Raw genomic sequence first — 24,239 nt, 5'->3', positions numbered from 1 at the left:
TTGTTGAAGCACCTTTGGCTGCGATTACAGCCTCGAGTATTCTTGGGTATGACGCTACAAGCATGGCAAACCTGTATTCGGGGAGTTTCTCCCATTCTTCTCTGCAGATCCTCTCAAGCTCTGTCAGGTTGGATGGGGAGCGTCGCTGCACAGCTATTTTCAGGTCTCTCCAGAGATGTTCGATCGGGTTCAAGTCCGGGCTCTGGCTGGAGACTTTTCCCCGGAGTGTCTCCTGTGTTATCTTGGCTGTGTGCTTAGGGTCGTTGTCCTGTTGGAGGGTGAACCTTTGCCCCAGTCTGATGTCCTGAGCGCTCTGGAGCAGGTTTTCATAAAGAATCTCTCTGTACTTTGCTCCCTCGATCCTGACTAGTCTCCCATTCCCTACCGCTGAAAAACATCCCCACAGCATGATGCTGCCACCAGGATGGTGCCAGGTTTCCTCCAGACGTGACACTTGGCATTCAGGCTAAAGAGTTCAATATTGGTTTAATCAGACCAGAGAATCTTGTTTCTCATGGTCTGAGTCCTTTAGGTGCCTTTTGGCAAACTCCAAGCGGGCTGTCATGTGCCTTTTACTGAGGAGTGGCTTCGGTCTGGCCACTCTACCATAAACGCCTGATTGGTGGAGTGCTGCAGAGATGCTTGTCCTTCTGGAAGGATCTCCCATCTCCACAGAGGAACTCGGGAGCTCTGTCAGAGTGACCATCTTGTTCTTGGTCACCTCCCTGACCAAGGCCCTTTTCCACTGATTGCTCAGTCTTGGTGGTTCCAAACTTCTTCCAATTAAGAATGATGGAGGCCACTGTGTTCTTGGAGACCTTCAATGTTGCAGAATGTTTTTGGTACCCTTCCCCAGATCTGTGCCTCGGAGCTATATGGACAATGCCATCGACCTCATGGCTTGGTTTATGCTCTGACATGCCCTCTAGGACACCTACAGCACCCGATGTCACTGGAAGGCCAAAATTATCATCAAGGACATCAACCACCCAAGCCACTGCCTGTTCACCCCGCTATCATCCAGAAGGCGAGGTCAGTACAGGTGCATCAAAGCTGGGACCGAGAGACTGAAAAACAGCTTCTATCTCAAGGCCATCAGACTGTTAAATAGCCATCACTAGCACAGAGGCTGCTGCCTATAAACAGACTTGAAATCACTGGACACTTTAATAAATGGAACACTCCCATATTAGATTTTGCATTACTCATCTCATATGTATAAACTGTATTCTATTCTACTGTATCTTAGTCTATGCCGCTCTGACATTGCTCGTCCATATATTTATATATTCTTAATTCCATTCCTTTAATTGCTCGTCCATATATTTATATATTCTTAATTCCATTCCTTTACTTAGATTTGTGTGTATTGTTATGAAATTGTTAGATATTACTTGTTAGATATTACTGCACTGTCGGAGCTAGAAACACAAGCATTTAGCTACACCCGCAATAACATCTGCTAAACACGTGTATGTGACCAATACAATTTGATTTAATTTGACCTTATATAGACAGGTGTGTGTCTTTCCAAATCATGTCCAACCAATTGAATTTACCACAGGTGGACTCCAATCAAGTTGTAGAAACATCTCAAGAATGATCAATGGAAACAGGATGCAACTGAGCTCAATTTGGAGTCTCATAGCAAAGGGTCTGTATACTTATGTAAATAAGGTATATGTTTTTCAATATTAATACATTTACAAAAATTTATAAAAACCTGTTTTTGCTTTGTCATTATGGGGTATTGTGTGTAGATTGATGAGAAGCATTTAAAAAAAAATCTATTTTAGAATAAGGCTGTAACATAACAAAATGTGGAAAAAATCAAAGGGTTCTGAAAACTTTCTGAATGCACTGTACGCCTTTATTTTGTGTGTGAAACTAACGTCTCTCCCCATTTCTCATCGAGGTCAAACAGGAGCCAACAGTGCAAACGTTCACCGTGCCACCGGCTTAGTCTGACACCAACGTCAATATTTGTCCGCCGGGTGATACCTGCCAACCGAGCTCACGCCCAATCGGTCGGGCAAAGGGCTCAAATTGACTTATAATCCAGAGGAGGGTTGTGAACCGCAGTGAGCGGGTATAGGAGATAAGCATGAGCTAGGGAGCATTATGAGTCTTATCACCGAGCTTAATTTGAAAAGGATCATCGGAGGGAGTTATCAGGCCAGGCATTTTCATTACATGCCCATTACAACAGTGAACACTCCCTAGTGCTGGACTTAGTCTTGGGTTGCGTCCTAAATGGCACCCTATTACCTATAATATATAGTGCACTACTTTTAGTCAAAAATATAGGGTGTAATTTGGACTCTCACAGTCTTTGGTTGAACTCCTGATGGCTCCGGCTACAATCAACACAGTCTATAATACCAGACAGAGGGTAGAAAAGAGGGGCAGAAAAAAAAAAAAGAAAAAAAAAACAGACGTAATGAACTTTCGGTCAACCCTCACCTTGAAGCCCAGGAGGGGAGGCCGCGAGCAACTGGTGACAAACTTGAGCAGCTTGCGTTTCTCTTCATCGGTGAAGCTTTCCACCACCTCCCAGAAGATGGTAATGACAGGGTGAGTGGCAGTGTAACCACCTGGTGAAGAGAAAGATAAATGATAATCTGACACACCTGGGTTTTTATTCTTAAAAAAAACAAACACCCGTAAACCGAGTGAATCTACTGGTCTGACAGACGTAGCTGTCACATTGTTTGTGTTGTTTAAGACTCATGATGCAGCCATGGCATCTCGACTACCACCCATTCAACAAACACATTACTCTTTAGAGCGCAACCGTATGCCGTGGCTAGGCCACCTGTCCCATGAAGTTGGCAAGAGAGCTTGACAATTAGCTCTATGGAAATCCTCCTGACTTTACAGCACATTAAATGGTCAAAGTAATCACTACTACTAGAAACTGACTATCACTGAGTATTAATGAGTATAACTTCAATATCATTTTCACCATTATGGCAGAGCCTAAATAGTTTTGTTTCTTAAAATAAACTAATACAAACCATCCATAATGTGATCATACCTGAGTAGCTTGTTTCTTAAAATAAAATTGTACAAACCATCCATAATGTGATCTTACCTGAGTAGTTTTGTTTCTTTAAATAAAATTGTACAAACCATCCATAATGTGATCTTACCTGAGTAGTTTTGTTTCTTTAAATAAAATTGTACAAACCATCCATAATGTGATCATACCTGAGTAGTTTGTAAACGTTTTCAGGTCGTCAAGACAAATGGGTACATGAGCTCCAGATATCAACACCTGTAGTGGGAAAGCAAAGATCGATGAAGAAAATGTTTAAATGTATATTTACGTGTGCATGTTTGTAAAAGTAATGTGAATTGACTTGCAACATTCTGGTAACTTTCCCAAAATTAGACGTTTTCCAGAAATCCTCGGGATTTTGCAAACCTAATGAATATCCTTGATGTTACCTGGATCTCCTGCTGGTCAAACATGCGCAGCCACTCCAGGTTGACCACGTTGGCCAGGCCCTGTCTGAAGGCCAGGCAGTGGGGCCTGATCTGTTTGTTGAGTCGGTAATCTGCCACTAAATGGATATACGCTATCCTGTTGGCCGTGGACACAGGGATGTCCTTCCCTCCCGGCTTCAGCTCAACCACCTGGAAGAAAGGCCCTGTCAGACATACAGGCATTTATCTCATATCCACGTAGAGGGCAACCAGGCGAGAGCCACCATATGTCACCCTCACACTTTACTTAGGGTATTACTTTCTCAATGCTCAAAACTTAAAAAGTCAAGAAATGTGTTCACCGGAAAGTGTCACTCCATGCAAAATATACATTTTATAGTGGAGCATGTAATATTATTGCGTCAAGACAAGCTCTTTAGGGTGTGTAGGCCCAGAGAGCGTGATTGAAGGTACCAGTGGAGCAAGGGGAGAAGTCACCGATCAAGGGGCCTAGGGGCAGTGGTGTAAAATACTTTAAAGTACGACTTGTGTAGTTTTCTGGGGATTTCTTTACTAATTATATTTTTTAACAGCTTTTACTTCACTACATTCCTTAAGAAAATGATGTCCTTTTTACTCTAAACATTTTCCCTGACACCTAAAAGTACTCGTTACAGTTTGAATGCTTAGCAGGACAGGAAAATGGTCCAATTCATACACTTCTCAAGACAACATCCCTGGTCATCCCTACTGCCTCTGATCTGGCGGACTCACTAAACACACATGCTTCGTTTGTAAATGATGTCTGAGTGTTGGAGTGTGCCGCTGGCTATCCGTAAATTAAAAAACAAATAAGAAAATGGTGTCGTCTGGTTTGGGAATTTGAAATGATTTATACTTTTACTTTTGATACTTAAGTACATTTTAGAAATTACATTTACTTTTGATACTGAAGTATATTTAAAAACAAATACTTTTAGAATTTTACTCAAGTAGTATTTTACTGGGTGACTTTCACTTTTACTTGAGTCGTTTTCTATGATCAGCTATAGTTTTGAGTTTTGGGTGACAAAACCTGATCTATCTCCTTCCTGGAGGGTTTTGTATGTTGGTTGAATGGTCTTGGAGGAGTAAGGACACATACCAAATAATCACAGTAAAATAATCCAGATCACTAAGGAACTTTTCTAATACTCTAAGATCAATATGTTCCCGAAAATCTGAAGTAGCCACCTTAATGAAAAAAGTAGCCAGTCAGGGGGGTGCGGGGGCATGCCCCCCCCTACAAAATCGATTAAAAAGTAAATTAAGTAGCTAACCACATAAGGGTTAGTAGCCAGCAGGCCCACTATCTGAGTTTCATTTTGTGTTTCTGATTATGTGCTAATGTCTGAGAATGATTGTCTTTATCTTGCTTGCTTTGGCTATCTTCCGAGGGCATATACGGGCCAGTCTGCCTCCGAGTGTGTGCCTTATCTCCCGCAAATTGTTTTCCGAATCGTATTTGGGATGCCCTATTTGCGACCGCGGGCTACACTGTAGCGCGACTGTTCAAGCCTGTTTAAAGAGGAGCTAATAAGAAAAGGTAAGGCCCTGAGCAAACAGGGGGAGCGGGTAGAGTGCTTAGCCCAGCCCGGGGTGACTGGTGAGGGTGACTTAGAGGGCAGTGAATAGACCTCTCTGTCTAAAAAAACAGGCTCAGACGTGCCAAAGAAGTAAAAGTCGTGCCTCTCAGGCGTGTTCTGAGAAAATTGCTTGATGGCCAGCTTGGTAGAATGGTCAACAGAGAGCCTCCTATTCCCCGCGGCACGGCACCACTCAGGGCGAGAGCTGACAACGTGCTTTATCTCTCTCAGTGCCGAATACAGACAACGTGAGGGAAATTAATTATTAACACTACAGGAAGGGAAAAGGGAATGGCGAGAGGGACAGAATGACAAGGCCAGACACAGGCAGAAAAGAGGGATGGAGTCACAGGCAATCAAAGAGAGAGATGCTGTGATAATTCCTGCCTCCCCCCATCGACACACACACACACACACACACACACACACACACACACACACACAAGCCCCACCCACCTGTGCCTCTCCCAGGTCGTTGTTGACGATGGTGAAGTTAAGTCCCAGGTCCTCCACGTCGTCCTCGTAGCTCTTGAGGAAGAGCAGGTTGCGGTACATCTCGGGGTCCAGCGAGGCCAGGTGGTGGATGTCCACGTCAGCACTGGTGCCCAGCAGCTTGGACAGGAAAAAGCTGGCAAACGGCAGCTCCACCAGCATGTTCTCATACAGGGCCTATAGGGAGAAACAAAGGTCATAGGTCAAGGTCAGAGATGCACTCAGGTCAAAGGTCATGATAACATGATCCTGTGTGGCTCAGTTGTTAGAGCTTGGAGCTTTCAATGCCGGGATCGTGGGTTCGATTCCCGCTGGGGTCGCACATACGAAAATGTATGCACGCATGATTGTAAGTTGCTTTGGATAAAAGCATCTGCTAAATGGCATGACAAAAGGTACGTGGACACCTGCTCATCAAACATCTCATTCCAAAATTATGGGCATTAATATGGAGTTGGTCCCCCCTTATAACAGCCTCCACTCTTCTGGGAAGGCTTTCCACTAGAAGAGTGGAACATTGCAGCAGAGACTTGCTTCCATTCAGCCACAAGATCATTATTGAGGTTGGGCACTGTTGGGCGTTTAGGCCTGGCTCGCAGTCGGCGTTCCAATTCATCCCAAAGGTGTTCTATGGGGTTGAGGTCAGGGCTCTGTGCAGGCAAGGCAAGTTCTTCCACACCGATCTCGACAAACCATTTCTGTACGGACCTCGCTTTGGCACGGGGCATTGTCATGCTGAAACAGGAAAAGGCCTTCCCCAAACTGTTGCCACAAAGTTGGAAGCACAGAATCGTCTAGGCAGTAATTGCATGATGTAGGGTTAAGATTTCCCTTCACTGGAACTAAGGGGCCTAGCCCGATCCACGAAAAACAGCCCCAGACCATTATTCCTCCTCCACCAAACTGTACAGTTGGCACTATGCATTCGGCATGTAGCGTTCTCCTGGTATCCGCCAAATCCAGATGTTGAAGCGTGATTCATCACGCCAGAGAACGCGTTTCCACTGCTCCAGAGTCCTACGGCGGCAAGCTTTACACCACTCCAGCCGACGCTTGGCATTGCGCATTGTGATCTTAGGCTTGTGTGCGGCTGCTCGGCAATGGAAACTCATTTCATGAAGCGCCCGACGGACAGTTCTTGTGCTGATGTTGATTCCAGAGGCAATTTGGGACTCGGTAGTGAGTGTTGCAACCTAAGGACAGACGATTTTTACGCGCTATGGGCTTCAGCACTTGGCGGTTCCGTTCTGTGAGCTTGTGTGGCATATCACATCGCAGCTGAGCTGTTGTTGCGAACTAGATGTTTCCATTTCACAATAACAGCACTTACAATTGACAGGGCCAGCTCTAACAGGGCATACATTTGACGAACTGACTTGTTGGAAAGGTGTAATTCGGTGCCACGTTGAAAGTCACTGAGCTCTTCAGTAAGGCCATCCTACTGCCAATGTTGGTGTACGGAGAATGCATGGCTGTGTCCTCAATTTTATACACGGATGTGGCTAAAATAGCCAAATCCACTAATTTGTTGAAGGGGTGTCTACACATATACAGTTGAAGTCGGAAGTTTACATACACATTAGCCAAATACATTTAAACTCAGTTTTCACAATTCCTGATATTTAATCAGAGTAAAAATTCCCTGTCTTAGGTCAGTTAGGATCACCACTTAATTTTAAGAATGTGAAATGTCAGAATAATAGAAGAAAGAATGATTTATTTCAGCTTTTATTTCCTTCATCACATTCCCAGTGGGTCAGAAGTTTACATACACTCAATTAGTATTTGGTAGCATTGCCTTTAAATTGTTTAACTTGGGTCAAACGTTTCAGGTAGCCTTCCACAAGCTTCCCACAATAAGTTGGGTGAATTTTGGCCCATTCCTCCTGACAGAGCTGATGTAACTGAGTCAGGATTTTAGGCCTCCTTGCTCGCACACGCTTTTTCAGTTCTGCCCACAAATTTTCTATAGGATTGAGGTCAGGGCTTTGTGATGGCCACTCCAATACCTTGACTTTGTTGTCCTTAAGCCATTTTGCCACAAATTTGGAAGTGTGGTTGGGTCATTGTCCATTTGGAAGAGCCATTTGCGACCAAGCTTTAACTTCCTGACTGATGTCTTGAGATGTTGCTTCAATATATCCACATAATTTCCTTCTCATGATGCCATCTATTTTGTGAAGTGCACCTGTCCCTCTGCAGCAAAGCACCCCACAACATGATGCTGGCCCCCCGTGCTTCACGGTTGGGATGGTGTTCTTCGGCTTGCAAGCCTCCCCTTTTTCCTCAAACATAACGATGGTCATTATGACCAAACAGTTCTATTTTTGTTTCATCAGACCAGAGGACATTCTCCAAAAAGTACGATCTTTGTCCCCATGTGCAGTTGCAAACCGTGGTCTGGCTTTTATGGTGATTTTGGAGCAGTGGATTCTTCCTTGCCGAGCGGCCTTTCAGGTTATGTCGATATAGGACTCATTTTTACTGTGGATATAGATACGTTTGTACCTGTTTCCTCCAGTATCTTCACAAGGTCCTTTGCTGTTGTTCTGGGATTGATTTGCACTTTTCGCACCAAAGTACGTTCATCTCTAGGAGACAGAACGCGTCTCCTTACTGAGCGGTATGACGTGACGGCTGCGTGGTTCCATGTTGTTATACTTGCTTACTATTGGTTTGTACAGAGAACGTGGACCTCAAGCGTTTGTAAATTGCTCCTAAGGATGAACCAGACTTGTGGAGGTCTTGGCTGATTTATTTTGATTTTCCCATGATGTCAAGCAAAGAGGCACTGAGTTTGAAATACATCCACAGGTACACCTCCAATTGACTCAAATTATGTCAATTAGCCTATCAGAAGCTTTAAAGCCATGACATAATTTTCTGGAATTTTCCAAGCTGTTAAAGGCACAGTCAATTTAGTGTATGTAAACTTCTGACCCACTGGAATTGTGACACAGTGATATTATAAGTGAAATAATCTGTCTGTAAACAATTGTTGGAATAATTACCTGTGTCATGCACAAAGTAGATGTCCACCGACTTGCCAAAACTATAGTTTGTTAACAAGACATTTGTGGAGTGGTTGAAAAACTAATTTTAATGACTCCAACCTAAGTCTATGTAAACTTCCGACTTCAACTGTTATACCATCACACACACACACACACACACACACACACACACACACACACACACACACACACACACACACACACACACACACACACACACACACACACACACACACACACACACACACACACACACACACACACAGAATAGACTGACAAGTTTCAGAAGAAAGTTCTTTGTTTCTGGCCATTTTGAGCCTGTAATCGAACCCACAAATGCTGATGCTCCAGATACTCAACTAGTCTAAAGAAGGCCAGTTGTATTGCTTCTTTAATCAGCGCAACAGTTTTCAGCTGTGCTAACATAATTGCAAAAGGGTTTTCTAATGATCAATTCGCCTTTTAAAATTATAAACTTGGATTAGCTAACACAACGTGCCATTGGAACACAGGAGTGAGTGCTGGTTGCTGATAATGGGCCTCTGTACGCTTATGTAGATATTCCATTCAAAATCATCATTGAAAAGTTCCAGCTACAATGGTCATTTACAACATTAACAATGTCTACACTGTATTTCTGATCAATTTGATGTTATTTTAATGGACAAAAAATTTGCTTTTATTTCAAAAACAAGGACATTTCTAAGTGACCCCAAACTTTTGAACAGTAGTGTGTATATACAGTATTTATATATATATAAACTCAGCAAAAAAAGAAACGTCCTCTCACTGTCAACTGTGTTTTTTTCAGCAAACTTAACATGTGTAAATATTTGTATGAACATAACAAGATTCAACAACTGAGACATAAACTGAAAGTTCCACAGACATGTGACTAACAGAAATGGAATAATGTGTCCCTGAACAAAGGGGGGGGGAGCAAAATAAAAAGTAACAGTCAGTATCTGGTGTGGCCACCAGCTGCATTAAGTACTGCAGTGCATCTCCTCCTCATGGACTGCACCAGATTTGCCAGTTCTTGCTGTGAGATGTTACCCCCCTCTTCCACCAAGGCACCTGCAAGTTCCCGGACATTTCTGGGGGGAATGGCCCTATCCCTCACCCTCCGATCCAACAGGTCCCAGACGTGCTCAATGGGATTCAGATCTGGGCTCTTCGCTGGCCATGGCAGAACACTGACATTCCTGTCTTGCAGGAAATCACGCACAGAACGAGCAGTGTGGCTGGTGGCATTGTCATGCTGGAGGGTCATGTCAGGATGAGCCAGCAGGAAGGGTACCACATGAGGGAGGAGGATGTCTTCCCTGTAACGCACAGAGTTGAGATTGCCTGCAATAACAATAAGCTCAGTCCGATGATGCTGTGTCACACTGCCCCAGACCATGACGGACCTTCCACCTCCAAATTGATCCCGCTCCAGAGTACAGGCCTCGATGTAACGCTCATTCCTTCGACGATAAACGTGAATCCAACCATCACCCCTGGTGAGACAAAAACGGGGCTCGTCAGTGAAGAGTACTTTTTGCCAGTCCTGTCTGGTCCAGCGACGATGGGTTTGTGCCCATAGGCAATGTTGTTGCCGGTGATGTCTGGTGAGGACCTGCCTTACAACAGGCCTACCTCAGTCCAGCCTCTCTCAGCCTATTGCGGACAGTCTGAGCACTGATGGATTGTGCGTTCCTGATGTAACTCGGGCAGTTGTTGCTGCCATCCTGTACCTGTCCCGCAGGTGTAATGTTCGGATGTACCGATCCTGTGTAGGTGTTGTTACACGTGGTCTGCCACTGCGAGGACGATTAGCTGTCCGTTCTGTCTCCCTGTAGCGCTGTCTTAGGCGTCTCACAGTGCGGACATTGCAAATTATTGCCCTGGCCACATCTGCAGTCCTCATGCCTCCTTGCAGCATGCCTAAGGCACGTTCACGCAGATGAGCAGGGACCCTGGGCATCTTTCTTTTGGTGTTTTTCAGAGTCAGTAGAAAGGCCTCTTTAGTGTTTTCATAACTGTGACCTTAATTGCCTACCGTCTGTAAGCTATTAGTGTCTTAACGACCGTTCCACAGGTGCATGTTCATTAATTGTTTATGGTTCATTGCACAAGCATGGGAAACCCTTTACAATGAATATCTGTGAAGTTATTTTGATTTTTACGAATTTTCTTTGAAAGGCAGGGTCCTGAAAAAGGGACGTTTCTTTTTTTGCTGAGTTTATATATTATGTGCTATGATAAAAATGAGGTAATGATAAAGTCATACAAATCAGGCTAGCATAAAAACCTCAACAGAACAGTGAACAGAAGAATCAGTCAATAACAACAATGGATATCGGTGAGAGAGCCATCTTTGCTGTTTGAAATTAAAAACCGAGATTAAAAGACTGACCGGAACATCAGATAAAGAAGCGATAAGACAGTAAATCAGTTCACATCGGTGCAAGAGCACAAAACAAGAACACAATCTGTCTAAAACACACAGGCCTTAATCCGCCTGCCTCAAACTTTATAAATGTCAATTCTCACCTTGACCTGGGCTGCCATTAAGAACCTTGGCCGAGCAGGTGACTCATAAAACCGGGAGCTAATGTACTGGAATAGTCCTAAAGAAAAGAGCCCGTTCCAGGCATTAAAATATACAGGTCCTTATAAATGATTGCACTAAAAACCCTGACCACATCAGCTAAATGGATTATAAATCTAGGCCATTTCCATAATGCATGCATCTTTAACATACAGGCAGGCATAAATCAGGGTCTATTTTCTAAACACAGGTTAATTGCGCGACTTCAAACACAGTCGATTTTTTTATGCAAATTAATCCACTTAGCATTTCTCAGGTGGCTCTTTCTGAATTGCTCGACCATATGCGCTGCGTACCCACTTGAAACCTATCAATAACAATAACACAGTGCCGGGAAGAGGTGGCACTAAGTATACGGAGGGAGAGAAAAAAAACCTGTGGCATTTTTTATTTATTTTTTACAGCCACTTTATTTATGGGTGTTTATTGCCAGAAATTGTGCCAAAATGACTCAGGATAAAACAGATTAATTATGGCCCGGCCCCTTTTAATATAAGTGAGTGCAGTGGCAACGCAATTAAAGCAGATAGCACCGCCATCAGGGAGAATAAACGCCCAACAACATCGCAGGTTGCCTTCTGTTAGCTGCCAAATAAATTCCTTAATTTACAACATTAAGAATCAATAAAAATATAATGCCTTTCAAACGCATCGCTATCAATCAGGGGTGCAACCCAACGCACCTCTAAAGGGGAACTTTTAGTCCGACCGGGGAGATTAATGAGGAAAGGCACTGGGAAAGAGGGAGGGAGGGTGGACGGTACAAACACACACACACTAAAGACTTCAGCCACCCCTGAAAGAGTTTGGAGGCTAGGTCAGGGCTAATACCGGGCTTTGTACTATCATGAAGAGGCATGCTGTGGGTGTTCCAGATGGGTGAGGCATAGCGAGGAGGGGGTGGGGCGGTTTGCTCCACATGTCCTACTGAAGGTTACTGGATCTTGGCTGGACGGTGACAGTGATGTGGGGCAGTGAGACTGGCATCAGGAGACCTCTCTCTTCACTACCCCAACAAAAATGTCCGGAAGAAGAGAGGCACCGAAAACAGCACCCTGCGGGCACACAAGCTTCAGAGGGGAAGTTCCGTATTTTGCAACTTGATGTTAGTTGGTTTCTCGCCCTGAAAGTAGTCTATGGGTCAGTAGAAACTGTAATCCATTTTGTTTTCTTTAAACAGTCACTACAAACTACAGCGAGCCTAACTTTAGCAACCGTGCATTTTTTATTTCACGATCAAATCAACACAATTATTTGGTTTGAAGTTAACTTGTGATAAAAAAAAAAGAAAGAATTACATTACACATTTGCCCCTATCCAGTGCTTGACTTGGACTGAAATTGGTGTCCGTACTGTTTATATTCAGGTGCAGGACTCTACAACACTTTTGAGCTAATATTCCATAAGAGGAACTGGAGCTCAAGCAGTAGAACATTTGAGGTGCCAGTACTCGGCTCAGCAGAGCTCCTGTCCAAGTCAACCACCGCCCGTCACTTCCAATGGCTTGTAGAAACTAGTAAGAACGGCAAGAGACTCCGGCAACCTTGGACTCTAGATGCTAGAGAGCACAGATAATAATACTGAAGACTATGAGAATTCAATATGCTTTTATGCTCAGTGGAATTGTATACTCTGGTCTGTAAAAAATGTAAATCATACACAAGTGTTGTTAAGTGGTTTCCGTTTGTGGCGTCAATCCTTATACGTGTCAGTTGGGAGGACAAGTGAGGAAGAGGGATGACCGGCATCCCATATTGTGATGTCCAATCCCATTTCAGTGAGTACCCCAGACTGGCCCACTCCTGATGTTAATACATTACCTCCATGACAATGGCAGGCCGGGAGGTCATTATTGAACTATATTAATCTCCTGTGTCCCATAGGCCTTAGTGTGTGTTCCGCGCATCTCTCCACGCAGCAGTGATGCAATCCTAATCTATAACGTCCCCCCCCCCCCCCCCGGGGTGCAGGTAATAACGGCACTAAACAAATATCAATACACCACTCAAACGAGCACTCACACGTCGTATTTATGGGAAAAAAAGGGAACTTACGGTAGGGTTAATTGAAAGTCAAATTCAAATTAATTTCCCCTGCCTTAATTGCCTGAGCCATTAGCTGTAGTGATCGGGGAGGGGGAGCAGAGCGCGTTTCTATCAGCTGACTAGCCATTTCTCACCGTGGGATGGAAAATGTGGAGACACCAGTCCCGAATGGCACCCTAATTCCCTCTGTGGTGCACTACTTTTAACAAGTAGTGCACGATATATAGGGAATAAGGTGCCATTTGTGACAACTCCCAGGAGGAGTTATGGTGCTCTGATGAGTGGACTGGACCATCATGCAAAGAGAGAGAGAGCAAGAGCACAGCGAGAGAGAGAGAGAGGACTTTAGACGCTCCGGACTGTAAAACAGATCAAAATGCTATTACCACATTCTTTGACCGCTTATTTATGTCCCTGTCGGCGGAGGGCTAGCACTGATTTAGCGCCGGCCAAATGCAATCGCTACACAAACAACGAGGCAGGAATCATAGGCTAATGGAAGGCCTAATTGAGAGGCGGTCGGTTGTCATGAGGTAATTCTTCTCCCGTTGAGAATGAGATGACCCCTCCCAGACACACACACACACACACACACACACACACACACACAGACACACACACACACTCCCACGGCATCTCGATAAACAATCTGCTGGCACATGCATTAAATAAGATTTAAAAACATTCGGCTATAATAAATAGTGTGGTCAAAGGGGGAGGAGGGGGCAGGGAAAACAATGCCTTCAACAGATTACGCATAGGACTAATGAACCAAACTATGCTTTGTACAAGAATCGGGTCCAAGTTCTATGTCTTATTTCATTCAAAATTGTTACTTTCTTGGACCTCAAACACAAAATCAAGGACAACGAACACAGTTGTTTGATATGCAGTCAGGTTAAAATACTAGCAGCCATTAGATCTTATAATGAATCAGCCTTATCTCTGTACTGTACCTCTATTATTCAATGACATTGGGTTGGTTGACTCCCAGATGACCTGCTGGTGTCTGGGGCACAGTGTGACCCTCAGAGGGAACACCAGGGGGCATGGTAAAACCCCGTGCAAGAGGTAGCGGAGCACAGTGCTGCTGACTACATTTCACATCTCATTAACTGATTAGACGGTCATCACACATTGGTTGGTTTTCCATCTAATTACCACATTAGGAGGTGCTTGTTGTTTCAGTTAATGCTTGAAGACACCTGGTGATCATTTGGAGCCAACATACAGATATGCACACAAACACCTTGTATTGCATAATAACTACACCCTTGGGTGCTTCTTAATTATTAAAAGGTGCACTATGCAGAAATCACTCCGCCATTTCCTGAATGCTAAATTTCAAATAGTTTGCTTAATTTCAGTTTATGTGACAAAACATGCAAGTATAGTGTAGACAATCATTGTACCATCCAAACAGCTGTGGAATATCTTTACCATAACCAAAAATATAGTATTTTCAGCTGGTGTACAAAACCAAAAGTAAGACGGAACCTAAGAACAGGAAGCTTAGAAATAGCGCACAAAGAACGGATCTACCGCTTCTTAGTAATTGCTTTCAATGAAAATGACAGATCCATAACACACATTTCTATGTGAATTTGGTCTGGTTGCCCCAAAAAGTTACATACTGCAGCTTTCAATTGGTCAGTTCCTGCTGCAAGCATTTTAGCATACCATCCCATTCTTCCATTGTCTATGATGACAGCCTTGACATTGTGCCCACTCTACACTGTATTGGCTACACGAGAACACTGATCACACACATTGATTTCTGTTGACTTTTACAGAGACCTGGAATGAGAGCGGTCTGTCTGTCAGCTAAGACAGCCCGCCCGTGGGCCTGGGTGGTCCAGTGGTCAGTAGCGCCCGCCTACAGCACGTTTTCCCGTATCGGCGTGGGTTTGAATCCAACCCACTGCCTTTGTGACACACTATATATCTATCTTTCCTCTGTCGTCTCTCCTCTATTATATAAAAATGCACAATAAAATGTTTCTATTTATAACTTTACCTTCCCCAGTATCCGTCCCAGGAAGTAGTAGTGTCTGGCGAAGGAGTCCCCCACTAGCATCTGGGCGGTGGGGCTAGGGTAAAGCAGGCTCTCGTTGGTGGTCTTGAAAAAGCCCTGGTTGGGGTTGAAGCCCGACTTGAGCAGCTCGTTGAGGAACTCGCGGAAGATGCCCCCGCCGTCGATGCCCGCCTCGTCCAGACCGTGGGCGTTGAGTAGGTGCACCCGGACACGTTTCTTCAGGTCCGGCTCTAGATACACGGGACACGAAGGGAAATCAAGTTAGTAGAGAAAATATACACTGAGTGTATAAAACAAGACAAAGACAGCCCAGGTGAATCCAGGTGAAAGTTATGATCCCTTATTGATGTCCTCTATTAAATTCACTACAATTAGTGTTGATGAAGGGGAGGAGACAGGTTAAAGGATTTTTAAGCCTTGAGCCAATTGAGAGATGGATTATGTATGTGTGCCATTCAGAGGGTGAATTGGCAAAACAAAAGATTTAAGTGCCTTTGAACGGGGTATGGTAGTAGGTGCCATACGCACCGGTTTGAGTGTGTCAAGAACTGCAACGCTGCTGGGTTTTTCACGCTCAACAGTTCCCCATGTGTATCCAGAATGGTCCACCACCCAAAGGACATCCAGACAACTGTGGGAAGCATTGGATTCAACATGGACCAGCATCGCTGTGGAACACTTAACGCCTTGTAGAGTCCATGCCCCAACGAATTGAGGCTATTCTGAGAGCAAAAGGGGTGCAACTCAATATTAGGAAGGTGTTCTTAATGTTTTGTACACTCAGTGTACATGCATGTAATAATTGAAATGTAAATGTAAATTAAAAAAATCTACCATATGTGTAGGGATAATAGGGAAAATACACGACATTACCAAAAGTATGTACCTGCTAGTCAAACATCTCATTCCAAAATCATGGGCATTAATATGGAGTTGGTCCCCCCTTTGCTGCCAAAACAGCCTCCACTCTTCTGGGAAGGCTTTCCACTAGATGTTGTAACATTGCTGCAGTGACTTGTTTCTTTCAGCCACAAGAACATTAGTGAAGTCGGGCACTGATGTTGTGCGATTGCGCCTGGCTCGCAGTCGACGTTCAAATTCATCCCAAAGGTGTTGGATGAGGTACAGAGGGCACAGAGGGCCTCCCGAGTGGCGCAGCTTTCTAAGGCACTGCATCGCAGTGCTTGAGGCGTCACTACAGACCTGGGTTCAATCCCAGGTGGTGTCACAACCGGCAGTGAGCGGGAAACGCATGAGGTGGCACACATGGGTCTCCTGTCGTCTGGGCTAGGGGAGGGTTTGGTCCGGCCGGGATTTCCTTGTCCCATCGCGCTCTAGCACCTGTAAGTTGACTTCGGTTGAAAGCTGGACGGTGTTTCCTCCGACACTGGCTTCCGCTTTAAGTGAGCAGTGTCAAGAAGCAGTGCGGCTTGGCAGGGTCGTGTTTCAGAGGACGCATGGCTCTCGAGCTTCGCCTCTCCCAACTCCATAGGGGAGATGCAGCGATGGGACAAGACTAACTACCAATTGGGCAGAAAAAGAGGTCTTGACAAACCATTTCTGTATGGACCTCGCTTTGGGGGGGGGGGGGCATTGTCATGCCTTCCCTAAACTGTTGGAAGCACAGAATTGTGCTGTAGCAGCGATGTAGCGGTAAGATTTCCCTTCAATGGAACAAGGGGCCTAGCCCGAACCATGAAAAACAGCCCCAGACCATTATTCCTCCTCCACCAAACTTGGCACTATGCATTGAGACAGGTACTGTTCTTTTGGCATTCGCCAAACCCAGATTTGTCCGTTGGACTGCACGCTGAAAGCCAATGAGCTCTTCAGTAAGGCCACTGTACTGCCAATGTTTGTCAATGGAGATTGCATGGCTGTGTGCTCGATTTTAGACACCTGTCAGCAACGGGTGTGGCTTAAATAGCTAAATCCACTCATTCGAAGGGGTGTCCACATACTTTTGTATATATAGTGTATCTATTTTAGAGTTTATATTTCTCCCCATTTCCACATGTCAAGAGGCATGATTTCTTTGACCTGAGGAATAATCAAATCAAACCGTATAAAAGAGGTCACGTTTCAGAATAATGAATGTACGGTGATAAATCAGAGCAGCTATAACTTATAAAGACACATGAATGATATAGATCACCTTTCCAGCCCCTCGAAGGCAGGGCCACCTACTACTACAGTTTTTAATCATGTGACCCAACAAAAGTGCTCTTCGAAATTCAAACACAAAAAGAGGTGACTTAAAATAATTGATTTCCCCGCTTTTATGCGAGCCATTAGAATAACCACGATCACAATTATGCTTTAGTGAAATCCAATACTTCAGAGACCGATGGGAAAGCTAACCTTCATTTCTAATGGGATCTGCAACCTCGGCTAGAATATCTGGATTTTATGGACCTCAAACAGAAGACAAATACCGTCTTGGGCAGCGTCTCAATAATATCTCCTTTCTAATGTGCACTCGTTCACTACTTCCCACAAATCTAAAAGCATTGGATTGGTGGAGGTATGGGCTTGTGGGACTATACACCATATTTATTAAACTAGTCATTTCCATCCAAACCCGTGAAGAGAAGTGAACAAGTGCACACTTTGGGAGAAAGGAGAGATTATTAGGACGCAACCCGAGACATACAGTGCCTTCGGAAAGTATTCAGACCCCTTGACTTTTTCCACATTTTGTTACATTACACCCTTATTCTAAAATGTATTAAATAAATACAAATCCTCAGCAATCTACAGACAATAACCCATAATGACAAAGCGAAAATAGGTTTTTAGAATTTTTTTCACATTTATTACAAATACAAACCAGAAATACCTTATTTACGTAAGTATACGTACAGTGGGGAGAACAAGTATTTGATACACTGCCAATTTTGCAGGTTTTCCTACTTACAAAGCATGTAGAGGTCTGTCATTTTTATCATAGGTACACTTCAACTGTGAGAGACGGAATCTAAAACAAAAATCCAGAAAATCACATTGTATGATTTTTAAGTAATTAATTTGCATTTTATTGCAAGGACAGACTACCTATAGCGCTCTGGAGTTCCTCTGTGGAGATGGGAGAACATTCCAGAAGGACAACCATCTCTGCAGCACTCCACCAATCAGACCATTATGGTAGAGTGGCAAGACGGAAGCCACTTCTCTGTAAAAGGCACATGACAGCTCGCTTGGAGTTTGCCAAAAGGCTCCTAAAGACTCTGACCATGAGACACAAGATTTTCTTGTCTGATGAAATGAAGATTCAACTCTTTGGCCTGAATGCCAAGAGTCACGTCTGGAGGAAACCTTGCACCATCCCTTCAGTGAAGCATGGTGATGGCAGCATCATGCTGTGGGGGTATTTTTCAGCGGCAGGAGAGACTAGTCAGGATCGAGGCAAAGATGAACGAAGCAAAGTACAGAGACAGTTCTTTGTTGAAGCACCTTTGGCAGCAATTACAGCCTCAAGTCTTCTTGGCTATAACGCTACAAGCTTGGTACACCTGTATTTGGGTAGTTTCTCTCATTATTCTATGCAGATCCTCTCAAGCTCTGTCAGGTTGGATGGGGAGCGTTGCTGCATAGCTATTTTCAGGTCTCTCCAGAGATGTTCGATCGGGTTCAAGTCCGGGCTCTGGCTGAGCCACCCATGGACATTCAGAGACTTGTCCCGAAGCCACTCCTGCGTTGTCTTGACTGTGTGCTTAGGGTTGTTGTCCTGTTGGAAGGTGAACCTTTGCCCCAGTCTGAGGTCCTGAACTCTCTGGAGCAGGTTTTCATCAAGGATCTCAAAGGGTCTGAATACTTATGCAAATGTGATATTTACATATTGTATTTTTAATAAATTAGCAAACATTTCTAAAAACCTGTTTTTGCTTTGTCATTATGGGGTATTGTGTGTAGATTGATGAGGGGAAAAAACTAATGTAATCAACTTTACAATAAGGCTGTAACCTAACAAAATGTGGAAAAAGTCAAGGGGTCTGAATACTGTATCCCTCCTCATCAAGCCGTATCCCTCCTCAGCCTAACCACGTACCGTTTTCTGGGGAGAGCTTGTCGTAGGCGTCCTCGTAGATGTAGTTCCGTCTGATGGTGACGATGATCCCGTCCAGAAGCGGCCCGTCTCCCTGTACGTCCCGCTTGTCCGCGTAGATCAATCTCTGGAAGATCTTCGCCACAGGGACACACAGAGATAATATGGCAAGCAGTTTTAATGACAGACTACCTATAGCCAGCCATGTTTTAAAGGACCTCTATTGACTACATGGACTATTTCTAATGGATGTAGTCAACAATAAAAGGCGATTTTATTTGAAACAAATTTAACTGAGGTGAAAATAAATATTCAGTCATACATATTACACACGGGTTTTGGTTTTCTAACAAGTATAAAACATACATACGCTTTCAAATATATTGGCACCCGTGCACTTTATAATGGAGTGCAACGGAGCAGAATGTTCTGTTTTTTCTTCAAAAAATTACTGAATGCTATTTTTACCCTGTAGGCACCTGCAACTTACCACAGGTGAGAAATTACACAGTAAATGAGAATCTTTGCCCTCGACCAAATTCGAATAAATTAGTCCAGGCCAATTTTCTTTTACATCCATTTCATTATTTATTTGATATTCTTCTTGGTCCTTTGCAGTTGTAAATCAAACAAATACATGTGCAAACACCAAAAGCTTTTTCCATTTCAACTTATTTTAGAAGAATGTGTGAATCATGCAAGGGAGCCACTATATTTGAACACATCTGTATGGAGCAATATGCAGAGATGAGATGTAGAGTACCTTGACTCGTTCCTCAAAGGGCACGACGAAGGGCAGCTCGGTCAGAATGGCCAAGTGTCTCTCCTCAGACACAGACAGCTGTGGAGGCTCCATCCCCACTAGAATAGAATAGAACATGTTTCTGTCCTGTAAGGGAACTTCTTCAACAGAAATACAGTACAACAACAATGCTTAAACTGCTCTACAACAGTCAATCTGTCTGTCTTCTACCCATTAATCTATTTATCTATTCATTTATCCATCCCTCCATCAATTAACCCATCTAACCACACTATCAATCTGATCCTCCATCTAGGTATCTATCCATCTGGCCCTAATTCATCCATCCATCCATCCATCTATAAATGCCCAATGCAGCGCCATGAAGGGTTTCCATGACGACATAGTGTGTGGATAGATGCTGAGACAGCACTGTGTGGTAAATGTTTAACCAGCCTGCACGGAGCCCATAGGTTCCTTTACCAGAACCTAAACCCACACTTCTTCCCTGCAGTCTCCCAGAAAACCCAGACACTTCTTTATGGAAGGGGTTAAACCCAGAAAACACCCAGACCCCATTTATCCAGTTAGCCCCCCCATCCTACCTGCCTGCTACCTTACTCCCTCCCCAACCGCTAACCCGCTAGGCCCTCTCCCCACCCAGCTGACTGTTTACAGGCAGCCCATCACCGAGTGCTCAATCCTGCCTCAACCCCTCTCTCACTAACACACACTTTTAATTAACTCAACGGTGAGCTGCCCGTCCACCTGACTGGCCGTTTCCATTAAGCAGACGTTCGTAACCGTTTAGAACCCAAAACTGCCACAACAGCAGAGTTAGACCACCATTCTCCCCCCCTTCCCCTTCATTGTCCCCGTTCGAGCGCAATTATTCTGCTCAATTAGTCAATCCTATATGCATTTCGGCCATCAGGTTTCCATTGGTGAGGAGAAATATGGCCCGGGGGTGGTCAATACGTTAGCCATTCATCACCCGAGGGCCTGTCCATTTAAGGAAATGAAAAAAGGGAAGACAAACATACAGCCAGATGTGTCTGAGCTCATCAGGACTCTCCGGCTAATTTAATTGATCCTGTATCGGGGCTGGCTGGAGTGGCATTAGGCAGATCATACACGCATTGTTATCTGTTTGTTTTCACACCTGCTCTCTCTCTCTGCCCACTGCCGGAGGCCCTTTGATGCAGCTCTAAATTAAACAACATATGATCTTGGTTGTCTCGCTCTCGGCCCATTGCCATCCCTGGCTCTTCGCTAAGGCATCAGGAGTGACTTGAAGGAAAATAACATACCTGAGATTACACCTGAGCTGACCTAAGAGCTTAATTTACCAGAGATGGCACAGTGTTCCCTGTACCCAAATTATGGTGCGGCAACTAAGGTGTTCCATTGCACTTCTAAAATCTGTGATGACAATCAGTGGTCGGTTCACGCATAGCAGGAACTAGGGTTGTCACAATACGTCAAAGTAACATAGAGTTAAGTCTGCTTCGTGTTTCCTTTTTTTGCCTTGGAAAATCGTGTTATCGTGATACTGGTATCGTGAACAAACCTAACTGGGACTACTTTTTTTTGTGGGATCTATATTGTATCGTACCATCCAGTGTGGACTGCAGGGGCCCGATGCGTCCCATCCTCCGCGTCCTCCACACGTGTCTGGCCGAGGGGACGTACAGCTGGGTCACCTGGAGAGGGAAGAGCAGGGCTCCAGTCAGCGGGACTGTGCTAACAACATCCTACATAGGAAATAACGTGGGTCTAATACAACGGCCTAACAGTATGCCACAGGGACTATGTTTATGCTCACTTTCCAGTATTTACAGTATGCATTGAATGTATTATGGTGTATTGTTGTAGTGTATTTTGTATGCTGACCGTACAAAATGAATTTCCGTGTACACGGACAATAAAGTGATCGTAATGTATCATGTACATTTACACAGATACTCTTCAAAGGCATGTCAGTAGCACAGTTCATGAAAACATTGCATGCATCTCCACCATAGATGTCACAAAGTTGTTTATCAACTATAATTACATGTAATGCCAAGAGCTTTAAGTTGTGTTCATGACCACTGTATGCAGTCGTAACGGTGGATTGAAAAAAGGAAGTGTTCGTGAAGCGTTATTGAGTAAACCAGATGAGGGATTTGCCTGATAACCTCATTAAGGGTAACAATCTAACGGCTGAGAGCACGGTTACCTTATCTGCTCTGATGTTGACCTCTTCGGAGAGCCAATGACCTGCCGGACAGAAGGGACGTCTGATGTCACGAGCCTTCACCATCTTCACCAAGTTAGTGATCACCTGTGAAACGCAGAACAATAAACAATAAAAATAAAAGTCACACACTGGACTCTCAAGAGAACATGCCACTCGCTCTCTTCGTAGTATATAAAAACGAATAAAAAATTGGCTTAAATGGTTTCGGCTGTAATAGGTAAGTCAATGTGAAATGAAACCAAACGTCACACAAGTGATAAAGATATATGTCATTTTAACCATGTAATTTTCAGGTCCTGTGCGGCTCGGTCAGTAGAGCATAGTACTTGCAACGCCAGGGTTGTGGGTTCAATTCCCCATGGGGGAGCAGTACGAAAAATGTATGCACTCACTACTACTGTACGTCGTTCTGGATTAGAGCGTCTGCTTAAATTACTTAAAAGTAGAAAAAGTTAAAGATATGTGCTATACGGATGTCATTTTAAAGCATACATCCTTTCATTTGTTAACAAACAAATCTATTTGCGTGGAGACTCGACAATAAGATGCTTCCTCTTAAAAAAGCAATTTGCGAGCTGAGCCATTAGTGTGGTATTTAACGATAGTATAAAAGAGAAATGGTGGGGGGGGGTCGTCCCTCCACATCCAGCACCAGGGTTAATTATGGGCCAGTCTGTCCAGTCTGCTGACATCAGCCGCGGGACAGATAGCAACAGATAAACTGTGGTAATGACCAGTGTAACTCCGCAATGTTCTGTAAGATAGGGTCAGGGTGAGAGTTGTTGTGATATCCATTGTCTTACTGTGCAGTAGAGGGTGAAACAAGAGTGAATATTCATTCCTGTCCTGTTAATAACTAAATATGTCTGTCTTGTACTGTCCCAATCATTTTTTGTACTGTCCAGTCCGGTCCAGCGAAAAACATGCCTTTTGCATCCTATCCCATGTCTTACTCTGTGCAGTCTTTGGATAGGAATGTTAGATAGAAGTTGATCATCACTTTCGTCAGCTGTGTAGGTCATATTTGTGGAGTTCACAACTTCAGATGATTAGCGGAGAGAAGACTCCACTGTAGCGACTGAACTTGTCACATCTATATTGATCATTTCCATAATCTTACTCTACAGTCATTACCGGCACTAGCTGGGAGTATTCACACACATAATTACCCTGAAACAATTTTCAATACAATAACCAGGCAACATCGTTTGAATGGAAGTGTTATTTTTAAAAACGCACATCGTTTTTCCATACAGGACGCACTCAATCTTGGGCCGTCATCAGCGACGACCGGAGTCGGTATTCTCGGTAATAACGGGGAGTGCAAAACGCTGTTCGCGGCCCCGGCGATGGGTTCGGAGAGACTTACCCCCGACTCGGAGGAATGAATAAGCATTCCTTAATTAGCACATCGGGTTAAGTGCACGACTTAATGGGCTTTCCCAAACTCTGCGGTGACATCTCTCTCCAAACATGGCCAAGAAGAGAAGTTCCATTAGCAATATTAATAGAAGCTTAGTTGATCATTTTCATTCAATTAACTTCTTTCAATTAAACAGATAGCTCGACAATGGGGGTGATAAAAGATGGGCGAAGGACGGCTGATGACTCGAACCAAACATTAGCGTGTTAGGGGGTCAGCGGCGTTAAAGCGACTGTAAATCCAGCCCCCGTTCAATTTTGGAAAATGCATTTCCACTGCTCTCCCACTTTTTAATGGGTCGTTTTAGCTGACGGGAGGTGTTTGCTCGCCTTGAACTGTTATGAAATTCTTGCCGCATTCGTACACCGCCACCACCTCTGCTGAAAGAAAGTGCTGCTCACTTTCGAGTCCCTCTCTCAAAGAATCGCAGCCAGAGTCGCTTAATTACTGTTTCAGGGAAAGTAAGTGGGAGAGAGAGAAGGATAGAGGGGGTAAGGACGAGAGTGAGAGTGAGTGAGCGAGCGAGAAATAATTAACCTAATGTTGTCATC

At 44.1% G+C, this 24,239-nt stretch overlaps 1 protein-coding gene across 1 annotated transcript in view; it reads right to left on the bottom strand.

The window, feature by feature from the left end:
- Window positions 1-24,239, bottom strand: part of ube3c (ubiquitin protein ligase E3C) — a 43,019-nt gene that overhangs the window by 4,577 nt on the left and 14,203 nt on the right. Inside the window, 9 exon segments of the mRNA XM_070435453.1 lie at window positions 2,464-2,594; window positions 3,211-3,277; window positions 3,451-3,639; window positions 5,511-5,723; window positions 15,219-15,466; window positions 19,285-19,417; window positions 20,045-20,142; window positions 21,639-21,726; window positions 22,245-22,349. Coding sequence (XP_070291554.1) covers window positions 2,464-2,594; window positions 3,211-3,277; window positions 3,451-3,639; window positions 5,511-5,723; window positions 15,219-15,466; window positions 19,285-19,417; window positions 20,045-20,142; window positions 21,639-21,726; window positions 22,245-22,349 — 1,272 coding nt within the window.

The sequence above is a fragment of the Salvelinus sp. IW2-2015 genome, linkage group LG27 (genome assembly GCF_002910315.2).
Source record: "Salvelinus sp. IW2-2015 linkage group LG27, ASM291031v2, whole genome shotgun sequence".
NCBI lineage: Eukaryota > Metazoa > Chordata > Actinopteri > Salmoniformes > Salmonidae > Salvelinus > Salvelinus sp. IW2-2015.
The sequence above is the reverse complement of the archived record's forward strand: the minus strand, read 5'-3'. Positions and strand labels throughout refer to the sequence as shown.